Source organism: Saccostrea cucullata, unplaced genomic scaffold (assembly GCF_032062105.1).
Source record: "Saccostrea cucullata isolate Sc308-1 unplaced genomic scaffold, CSIRO_AGI_Scuc_v1 ctg2368, whole genome shotgun sequence".
NCBI lineage: Eukaryota > Metazoa > Mollusca > Bivalvia > Ostreida > Ostreidae > Saccostrea > Saccostrea cuccullata.
In genome coordinates, this window is record NW_026932547.1 from 166,907 (window position 1) to 179,096 (window position 12,190).

The 12,190-nt window shown below is 32.3% G+C and overlaps 1 protein-coding gene across 1 annotated transcript in view; it reads left to right on the top strand.

The window, feature by feature from the left end:
• Positions 1 to 581: 581 nt before the first annotated feature.
• Positions 582 to 12,190, top strand: part of LOC134235373 (slit homolog 2 protein-like) — a 46,194-nt gene continuing 34,585 nt past the window's right edge. The window contains exons 1-4 of the mRNA XM_062717509.1: positions 582 to 1,100; positions 1,918 to 1,989; positions 3,087 to 3,158; positions 5,099 to 5,170. Of these exons, the coding sequence (XP_062573493.1) occupies positions 910 to 1,100; positions 1,918 to 1,989; positions 3,087 to 3,158; positions 5,099 to 5,170 (407 nt within the window). The 5' untranslated portion in view covers positions 582 to 909. The remainder of the gene's footprint in view (positions 1,101 to 1,917; positions 1,990 to 3,086; positions 3,159 to 5,098; positions 5,171 to 12,190) is intronic.

Genomic DNA, 12,190 nt, shown 5'->3' on the forward strand with positions numbered 1-12,190 from the left:
TTTAGAAGAAAAACATGCAAAAAACAATCCCGTCACAATGAGTCAGTAGAAAATTAATCAGATGCTATTTGTTTGTGTAGTTATTGTGTTCGACAATTAATTATGTCAATAAATCAGCTCGTTCTGATGCAGTATTTACCTGCATGTGGCCGACCCCCTCAGGTGTGTCCGCGCACCTGATTATATACCTATACACAGAGTGGGTATCCTTTATTGGTATATCTACAAAATCTTCTGTTGAATTGGATTAATAATATTATCAAATCAATCTTTTAATTAGGTTATCATTCACAAAAGACCCGTTAATCTAATATAAGGATACCACTGAAATTCCTTTTCGACACCAATTAACACATAGAGTCTATACCTTTGATATATAACAAATTTGTTTTAAAAACCAATATGTCACGGTCAGATTCTTTTTTTTATATATATAATTTGGCATTGTCCGAACAAAATCATTTTAATTAGATTAAAATATGTATGTAAAGAATGCGATGAAGTTGTATATAAGCGCTTCAGGACATATCTCATTGGTCGAAGAAATCCCGCCCACCCCCAAATTTTCGTAATGGATTAAGCCCAAAGCGCGTAGAGTACGAATCGGCATCGAACAATTCCGTATACTAAAATTCACAGGATATACAGGGTATTTGACATCTATTAAATTCAGATTAAAAAGGTTCGTGCATCTTCGATAACTGTGAAAGTAGAAAGAAAACCAGACGAATGGAGATTTGGAATTTCTGAGGAACACCTGTACAAGTTGAAATAAGTTAAAGGGATAGCCTTCTCTGGCGATATTACACTGCATTCAGGATTTTACTGTGGGATATATAATATTATAAATCTCTGCGCCGTGCCATTGTAGTGATGAAATTTTGAGAAAAATATATCCAATTATTCAAGATGAAACCCAAATTATATTTTATGGATTACATTACGTGGAATATTATGTTCGTAGTTGTGATGATTTTAATTTCGTTGAATGCCGCTATGGCATGTCCGAATGAATGTGTTTGTCAACAAAAAACCGTAGATTGTAGCTATAAAAAATTACAAATTATTCCAAGTGGAATTCCTCCAGCAACACATCGCTTGTAAGTATAGTGCACGAATTAATTACAAGAATTAATTACACTAAGAAATACTTAATCTCGCAGAGCAGGTGTGAAGTTTAAACCTTATTAATGCATTTTAATGTCGACTTTTCGACTTTTTAATTTTTTTATTATCACAATATTAAAGATAGTTAAATGTAAAACAATAGATTTTTTACGAGGTTGTCCGATAATGATAATTTAAGAATTGGTGGAATTGGTCAGCAAGGATAACCTGTTTTTAAAGTATATTCTAAATATTTATTTAACATTGAGCACCCCAGTCCGCTTATGCGATTAAGCCGTTAAGGGTATTAATAAACATAAAATTGCAATGAATACATGTTAACAGTTTTACAGCTAGCTGCCTTCGAAAATACAATAACAAACTAACATTGCTATCGCTTTTGATATCGCAAATAATTGAAGACATATTGATAAAAGTGTCTTAAAAGTAAAGACCCAATAAGGCGACAGCTTAAAATATCTACGTAGTCTAAATACGTTCTCGCTAAGGTACTTCGTGTGATAAAGAATTTATGAAATATATAGCTAAGCCAGGGATATATATTTACTAAATCCCTATAAGTAAAATACATAAAATATGAATAGAAATATGCAAAACTTGCTATACATTAAATATCGTGTATTTGATTATTTAGAAAGTCATAATGTATATAGAATTATTCTTTCGGTTCACTTAAAAAAATGAGATTCCTGACCAAAAAAAAAACATTGACTGTGTTGTCTGCATGAAGAGAGAGAGAGAGAGAGAGAGAGAGAGAGAGATTTTAATAATATATTTTTTTATTTCCAGAGAATTACAAGGCAATAATATAACGGTGATAAGAAGAAATGATCTACAGAATTTAAATAATCTGAAAGTTTTGTAAGTTTACTACTATTCTACAGTTTGTTTCTGTTTTAATGACTGGTATTTATTGGTGTGGATTTTATCAAATTATCTACATACATGCTTTCTTTTTTTGTTATGTAACACTGTTTTATTTAATTATCTTGTTGCATTTTTGCTTGATGATTTTATTCCACCTTGTTACATTTCATTGTGATTACCATAACCTTTCTTTCGGTATCTTATTTCATATTTTGTTATCAATCCTAAATATATACACAAGCCAAAAGCACGCATTTATATATATTCGCACAAGAGTATTACATAATTTCGGATAAAAATGAAAAGAACTTCATTAAGGGAAAGAACATTATTTTCTAACACCAAACATATAAAATCGGCGAAATCAGTTGCTTTGAGTGAGTTTGACACTTGCCCCAAAGAAAAACTCCTTGTCCACTCCATAATGTTTAATCTCTCTGTATTTACTCTGCTAGGTCTCTTATCACTCACACCGCCAATTCGACATGTGCTTACATAACTTCTTCAGCATGTATCAGTTTAATGTGACTTCTTCAAGCAAATAAGTCCAAGGGGGCTTCTAACGAAATTAAATTCTCACAGTCATCAGTTTGTACATAAAGCAAACTCGGAATTATTGGAATATTGTTAAAAATTGGGTTACCATGTTTTCTCATACAAACATTGTTTTATTAGAGATCATGGGTTTTGAAGTTCCTTTTCCCCCGAACACCTGATCAACGTATGCTTCAAACTTAATTACATAACAAAAGCAGATGTTATAGTTTTTTTTTAATGGGGGGGGGGAGGGTATAAACTGTCTTTTCCGATTATATAGATGAACTAAAAACAAAATGAAAAGAAACTGTTCTGAATTGAATGAATTAAAATTAAGTCCGAGATAGAAGTATTTGTTCGTAAGTAGATATTCAAAAAAGTATATTTTAAAAAAAATCATAAAATTTCGCAAGAAATGTATCACCTTTTAAAATAATTATCTTCACACAAAGTTTCTATTATCTGCCACCCAAAGTGTCTGGATTTCAATAAAAGACAAAGTATATCAAATATCATCTCTTATTACACGAAGCCCAACTGGTTTTTTGTTTCAGACAATTGCTAGAAAACAAGATACACACTATAGAGCAGGGAGCATTTCGAGATCTTGACCAAATGGAAAGATTGTAAGTAGATTACACAGCTGCAAGGGCCATTTAGATCTTGTAGTTATTGGCGATCGGTATACTGCAGGGTGAAGCTTTTTGATATTATGAATTGTGCATTATGAATGGAATAATGAAATCAGGGGCGGGGTGGATTTTTGAATCTGATTTTTAACGAAGTGTATGAGAAGATAATATGATTGAATGCATGATTTATGAAATCCACTGAAAGAAATATTTATGAATTTTCCTCAAGATATATCTAGTTTTGTCGACAACCATGTTTTGTTGTTTTAGTTACGTAAGTTTGAGTTTACATTTGAGATTTATGCCCGTTTAATTAATTTCGTTTACGACTTTTCCGTTATCTCCTGCAGTTATGATAGATCTATACTTGTAATGATTTGTATCGTTTTCTTCCCCATGTTTCGACAAATTGTGACCATTATCTAAATAGGGCAGTGGCTTATCATAAGTCTCGCCCATTATCACCCAACGACATCGACCCCCATGGCCAGTATTAGACATGCAGAGCAGACTCTTGGGCGACTTTAGGGTCTTGGTTTGTTCTTAACACCCGCGGGGCAGGAGAAAATTTACTTTGCCATGTCTATCAGAGATTATCGGTGAATCAATTATATTCAATTATCTGCTCTTTATTGTCAAGGGTAGTTGATGTTTTGTTTAACACATCTTAAAGAATTTGTCACTATGAGCGATGACAGATTTATTACAATCACAGAAAAATTGCATCCGGAAATACAAAGCTCATCGGTAGAAATTCCGATTTTAGAATCACCGGAAATTATTTTTTTGAGATGACATAAGAGCGGGAAGCTGAAGAAGATGAAAAATATGAACCGATTTGGTGGTATTTGGTATATTTTGGAAATGAAAAAGAAAACCACGATTGGTTTTATTTCTATTTAGCTTTTACGCGACCACTGTTCGCGCACGACCACAAGATGGTTTTCACCTCACATAACTCTTGTCGTGTTGATGATGATAAGTTAATTGTATTTTTTCTTGTTGAAATCGTACAATATGATGGAATACAGGACTGGGCCCTTTTGTGATTAGTTTCTAGCAAAATGATAATATACGAAGTAATATTTTTTATGTAAATGATCATCATAGTGTGCACTGTGTGAATTTTGTGCTCACCATGTTACTCTTGCATTTGGCCACAAAGTGCAAGTAAAGCAGAAAGTAGGTAAAAATACCTTTGGAGGCCATAGGTATTAATATACGTAGGTAGAAATAGTCTTTTATCCTGTTGATGATGGTAGACATTCTTTTAATGTTGGTACAATAGTGGAATAGGACCCTTTTGTAATATTTCCAATATTTATTTCAATGATACTATAAACCAGTGAATTTTGAGTTGACTCTTTATTAAAGTTGCCACTGTCAGATGAAATAGTACTAAGGCATATCCCACTGTCCCAATACCAACAATATTCCAAATAGCACGTAACATGATCATGCAGTTAATGACCACTGCATTAGAAATTGATAGGAAATGTTGAACTGTATTATATATTGACTGGCATAATAGAGGGAAATAAGGGACAGTTATATTGTTTTGTGTGTATGTGATCTCCATTGATTGACTGAAAAACTACAAGTTTTTGTATCTGAAGTATATTGCATGTTATCATTCAGTCATTTATTGATATAAAAAAAAAACTCTGCCCTGCTTTTGGTAATTTGTAATTTTTTATTTGGTCACAAGCAGTATTATATAGCTTGAATATACAAATAATACAAAGTTTTTAATTTTATACAATTTGAAGCAAAAACAATTCAATGTTACATGTAACTCTTTAATCTATGTGTAAAAATTCTGAATAAATAGATTTTTAAAAAAATATTAAAAAGAAAGAATAAAGCCAGTGATTATTTTCATTGACCATTTTCTTTGTCCTGAAAAGATATATTTTTTAATTCATACTTTGTAGGAGAATAGACAGAAATGAACTGACAGAGCTTCCAGACAACCTGTTTGCTTCAATGAAAAAGCTTCAAAGATTGTAAGTACCTACTTGGACCACTGTTTAAATTTTGTTTATATAGACCTCAAGATTAAGTGAAAAAACAAATGTGGGACATTTGGTTATATCGTTTTCCCGAATATCTGTTTATAAACTTGAAGATTAGGTCAAGGAGGATGTGCTAAAAAAGGGATTGAATTCAGATTCTTAGTCAATATTACATTATTATTCAGGCCCCATAGAAAGCTTTTACATTTTACATTTTAATTCTAGCAGATTTTTGGGCTGCAAAGTGGTAGCAGTCTTTAACACTGTGGGAAAGGATGATTCACTTTGTTCTCTTGTTCTGTGACTTGGTCTTATAAATCTGATTCTTAATTCAAGGACACATTTCACAATCATTATTTCAATGTTATTTTTTAAGCCGTTATTTACAAATGGAAATGCTGCTCTGGTCTGAATGATTCAGGTGTTGCAAAATTTATGGAATCTAAATTCTTAGTTTTGGATGCATTTGCCATTTGAAAACAAATTTGAGGTGGGATTGAATTTGAGTATTAAATTTTCAAAGTTTGAGAAAAAGAAAATCCTCCATTTATAATGTAGATCATGAACATGAATATTGATTAGGCCTACTCTTTATTTCGTTGGGAAAACTGTGAAGTTGAAGTTTGCAGGGTTCATCTGATAAATTTCAATTTAATAACACTATATCAGGTTTATACACGAAAAATAGAAAGAATTGAGAGGTGCTATAAGTTAGGAATACCTAGAATAAATTTTCACACTTAGCAAATTTACCACTAAAAGATGTTTTTCTTTCCTTTACCTGTGTTTTAAAGTTAAAAATATGTTTTACAAACTGATGAAGGAATTTGTTGTATTTTGCCAAATGACATAATGGAATAAAGAGTCCATTGTAAGAAAGATCTTTGAAAAAATCCTGACTTTTTGTCGGAGTTGTCAAGGTGTTTAGGATGTTTGTACCTCCAGTAAGAGAAAAAGAAAAGGTGTTATGAAAACATTAACATGTCTAACTGAGCTGGCATTAGGACTGCGCTTCACCTTAAAATGTTCTGTCACACCAGGATAAAGTAAAAAGACTTTATAATTGAAAAATAAACCCATTAATTGTAAAGAAGCATGAGGTGGGAGGTGGGATTTTTGGCAGCTCAGGTTTTTCTTCGAATAAACTAAAGTCTTTAAAATGCATTAATGCAAGTCAGTGTTTAAAGATTACGATTGCACTTCCAATTGAAGAAAGTATTAATGTCATGGGAATTTTGACTTCTTGATATAAAAACAAAATCTTTTTTTTTTTTAAATTGACTTAACCTTTACAAATTGTTGCTGAATTCTCATGTTTATTAGGCATTCCATCTACAAAACTTGAATTAGTCTATGTTTTTTATGATGTATTTGATATGATTTTGACAGCCATATTTCAATATGTAGATTAAGGGATATGCCTCAGTAACATCAAAGAGAAAATCTAAAATCTATTTCATTTTTATTGTGACAAGTTCTTGACATTTCTGTTTTTCTGGTGATAATATTGTGACCACACATAGAATGATCAAGATTGAAGAAGAAAAACAAAAATATTTTTTATATAGAAAACACATTCAATACCCAGTTCTCTTTTGATGTCATGAATTGATGTTTAGCCTAAAATTGATAAATAATGGAGTAGGATAGGGTCTAGGATGTAGCCTAAAATGGAATAGGAATGGGTCAAATTTTAACCTAATACTGAAAAATAATTGAGTAGGAATGGGTCTAATTTCATCCCCAAAATGATAAATTTTGCAGTAGGAATAAGTCTAGAATTTAGCCTAAAATTGATACATACAGGAGTAGGAATAGCCTAAAATGTAGTAGGAATGAGTCTAGTGTTTAGCCTAAAATTGATAAATAATGGATTAGAAATAGGTCTATTAATATATAGCCTAAAATAGAGTAGAAATGGGTCTAGTGTTTAACCTAAAATTTATCAATAATGGAGTAGTCATGGGTCTATAGGAAATGACTTGGCTTATAGATATGGTACCTTGTGGATAATATCAGATAATGGAAGCTTATCTATAGCAGGTGGAACATAAATATTATGAGAATTATGGTACAAATGTAACATATATACTTCTTTATTAAGAGAACAGAAGTTCTGTGGGTTAATATGTTGGCCCATGTGGTAGTAATTCAGAACAGTTTATATGCACTTAATGTCGACAAGGGGTCTGTAAGACGGAGTTATTTCCCCTAATCATCTGGATAATCGAAGTGTATAGCTACATGGGGATGACTGGAAGAAAGGTGTCACATAGAAATCTTATTTTCACTATAAAGATTTCGGATTTGTTGGAAGGCTGTACTTTTACATTGTCCAGTTAATCCTGATGCTTTCATCATGGGTAATACATGTGGCATTGACTTGTCTATGCTTGGAATACAATGGGCTGTTTTGCAGGTTCACACATTTTGATCTCATGAATGTCACTTTCCTAAGTCTTAAAATCTTTTGAAATTTTTCATTCTTATTGCATGTAGAAGGTCTGTGGACAATAAAATAAAAGCAAAACTTGGCTGAAAATGTACAAACATAGACGTATTTTCTTTTTAGGAACAATGTATTTGATTGAAAGGACACACACGGCGTTTGAGTAAATTTGAACGTAGAAATAAGTTGACGACAAAGTTCTGATGCTTTATTACAGATTTTATTGCAAGCAGGTTGTTGTAACATGCATTTACCAACATGTTGAGGTAGCCCCATTACTTCTATAAAAACCCAAGAAATAAAACCTTTAAAACAATAAAGGTAAACTTATGAAATAAAAGATTTTTATGCTGTACAATAGTGAACGCATTGTTTGAATGCCTTGGAGTCTCCAAATTTTAAAATTATGCCAAGGCATGCTGGTAGTCTAAGCTACTGTTGGCTAATTACCCGGGTAATGTAAATTTGATCCATTCTGAGTATATGTTAACCGTAACATGTACATCAAGGCCAGCCAAAGAGACTGAAGTTTGAAAGATTGATCAATGTTGATAGGTTTTAAGTCTTATCAAATATTGCCATAAAATCATGGCCATTGTGTGTGCAGAAGAATGGAAAAAATAATAAGTTAGAGGAGGCATGTATATATTATTTACCATCTTACAAATAAGAACCAGTGCCTGGCGTACTTTGTGGTGCCAGTAATCTAGCTTCTATGATGGCGTCCTCTTCAGTTTTCACACATGCACATCATTTTTACGATGGGAGATAACAACTTTGCATAGAAGAATATGTCATGGAGACCAATTTCATTATAGACTGTTATTTGAGAGGGGTCCATTATTTTTGCCGTCACAAGGAGCAAGGGAGACTCAAGCATTTGAGTTGTGCTTAAAAAGTTTTTAAAATATTTAAGTATGTTTTGGTTTTTTTGATGTCTGAGAAGTGCAATTTCATGCATTTTGTTTTTATGCTACCTTTATTTCTCATTGCTAATGGAGTTGTGTGCTAAGTCATTCCAATAAGTGTATATATTTATAGCTTGTTTATGATGTCTGTAGACCAGGGAGTTTTTTTTTTTATTGTTGCTTGTTTAAATATGTCTTGCATATATAAACATATAAAAAAAATAACAGGGAAGCAAAAAAAAAATAATATTGTAGTAAGTGTATTGCTTGCTTCGTCATTCATGAAATGATCTGGTATAACCCTCTCGTAGTTACAAAATGTGTAATGAAATGTGTGCTCTCTTTGATTCTATCACTGCCTTGACATCTTTCTCGCTATATGCTTGGCTTGAATCTGTCTCTGTGTGTTTTGGTGCAGAAACTTATATACCCGCTGGATGTAAGAGGTTTCAAAGAAAATGACATTTTTTCTCTCTCTCAATTTTTCACTATATATTTATAATTTTTTATTTGGCCCAGAGCTTTCAGGTTTTAAAGAAAAAGGTTATTACTCAGTTGTTAACCTAACATACGAGGTGCATTTAAAGTGATGACAGCTTTTGAAAAATGATTTGTGTTAAGTTGTATCATGCAGTAAATATACCTCTGTAAAGAAAACGCTAATGTGGATGAATACACATAGAAGAGAAAGCCTTCACATCACACAAAGAAATATTTCTTTCATATTGTTATAGGTCTGTAAGTTCAAAGGGATTAGGTGTAAATGACTGATGCTAAGTGGACTTCAGTTGATAAGAAGTTACACCTTGATGAAATAATTTTGTTTCATTCATACATTTATCTGTTCTTATTGCTTCACTTAAAAGTATCAGATTTCTTTAAGGTCTGAAAATGATTGGCACAATTGAATACACAGAAATGTTTTGCTTATAATGTTAGAAGTGGAAAATTTTATTCAGGAGTGGTAAAATTGTACGTAATTGGGATTTTGTGTGTGTTTGAGAGAGAGAAAGAAAGAGAGAGGGAGTGAGATTTTTAAAATTTGACCAATCATGTGATCTATACAACATATGTAATGTTAAGGAACATCTTGTAAAGAAATTACTAGAACTGACAAAAGTGAATGAAAGACGGAGAGGAATTTATTTTCATGAACCTAACTTTGATTTCACTGATAAACCCTCCTACATGTGTGTTTTCTATCAGAGCTACCTCCAATGAACTGACCAACTGATTCAAGTTTCTACATCTCAAGGCAAATGTTTACAAGATTCAGGAATAATAATCATCGGCAGTTTGGACTCCACAGCCTTTATTTTGAAGAACCAACATGTCTTTAAATGAAGTATGCACAAGAATTATTTCTGTACTGTCTAGTACAGTAATATTTGAGCATTTACTGAAATCATTTATTGCCCTCAACAGATATAAGAAAAAAAAATTTTTTAAAAGATCTTAGCCATATTGGACTGTTTTATATTTTTAAAAGATGCCTCTAATTAAGTTACAAGAACTATATGCAGGAAAGTAGTAGTCAAAGTGTAAAATACATCATTCAGTATGTTAGAAGTTTTGTTTTGAATACTTCAGTTAACTGTTTGTAGTGAAGTTCTGCTGACCCTATTGTTTGACAGTCTAGCTTAAAATTCCTGCTAGGGTTCAACACTGCCCAGGTATTTAGGCAACGAAATCAGTGATAGGTGGGGGGAATGCATTACATCAACTAATTAAACGTGAGATCACAGGTAGACTAAGTGTTCAATCAAATAGATTTAAGGTGCACCGTGACACAACATTGGACGTGTCATTGTGATGGCACGATACATCTTTCTCTTTTGAAGTGAGATTCTGTAAATCAGGGGAAGATAATCCTCACCAGATAGGCGCACAGATGTGTGGTGCATTATGGGGGGAAAATCGCAGACTTAAAGGTTCAAGAAATTGGGGGGGATGTGATCAGTCCCCTACTGTGTCAAATTTCAATGAACATGAGATATTGTTCTTATAGAGCTATGGCGCTCTTTTACAGACTGATGTTTTATCAGTTTAATAGGTCTTCCTCTAAGATCTAGGGTCCCTGTAGGTTGTTTAAAACCTCAGCTTATCGTGCGACATATTCAACAAATCATCAGATATTCTAAAGACAATTCAGTCCTTGACAAGTGATATCTATTTATAAAATCATACTTGAAATTTTTTTCTTTTAAAATTTAGCAATTCATGGATTTTTTTTTCTCGAACGAATATGTATGTCTCCTCTACTCCATGAAATGAGAATTTTATATCGGCATAACTTTGTAGGGGGGAATGTAAAAAGCAGAGTTTTTAAGTGTGGTAAAATACATGGCTATATTTAAAATTTTATCTATCTTTTTCAAAGACATGCTATTAAAATAAAATGCCACATTCGATATACTGAACGAAATTTCCTTCATTTGATTGCATAGATTCTTGAGGAGATTTTCATGAATGCCAAAGTAATTTTTTCATATATATTAAAAACAATGTATTTTAATTGAAATATAATTGCATATAGTTAGAAAGTTAAATCAAGGACCACCCAAAAGGGTTAAAAAGAGAATTTTCTCTCACCAGTCTGTTCCTTGTTAAAAATGACAACAAAAAAGTTTTAATTTGACAATGAAAACATATATGTTAATTAGAATAATCTACATACAGAGTTCAAAGAGCAAGACGAGTAACAGTTATTTTTAACCATATAGGCCAACTCTCAGGACCCCAAAAATGTGACCTGGTAAGTCTTTTAGTAAATGTGGGGTAAATGACCGTTACAGTTTGTCTTGGTCAAGGAAAATATTCCTCTGAACATCTCTGTGACCGATTTAAAGCTAAAATATGGGGCAGCTCAGTTTTACACTTTTCAAATCAAACCTACATAAAAGAGAAGAAAACTATTCAATATGTGCAAATTAAAAGAAATAGTGATTCAATGTCTATACCTAGTAAAATCTGACATATTGAATTATGGGCAAAGAAATGTATTTTGACAGTTGGGGATTTGCATTTGTATTTTGAGTGACTAAGACACACCCAAGGGATTAGCAACATCAAAGTGTATACTGTGGTATAATATATATCCCATCTGGATTGACTTTCCCAGTATTGAATTTTCCAGTTATTGATCCCCCTTTCTATGGCAGTGCTTTGGAAATAAAACACCCTGTCTGTGTATTATGTTTTTTCTTCAGACAACCCCTGTATTATAAGCTCTGAGAGAGAGCCTTGTTTCCACAGAATCAGATCTCTCCTTTACTGATGGCCATTAAATGAGCCTTAATCAGAAGTGGTTCTGATATTTCTTGTATTACCCCGATATTTCTTGTATTACCCCGATATTTCTTGTATTACCCTGATATCTCCTGTATTACCCGGATATCTCTTGTATTACCCAGATATTTCTTGTTACCTCGATATTTCTTGTATTACTGCGATATTTCTTGTTACCCAGATATTTCTTGTATTACCCTGATATTTCTTGTATTACCCTGATATTTCTTGTATTAAACTGATATTTCTTGTATTACCCTGATATCTTTCATATTACATATATGTACCCTTATATCTCTTGTATTACCCATATATCTTATATTACTCTGATATATCTTGTATTATCTCAATATTTCTTGTATAACC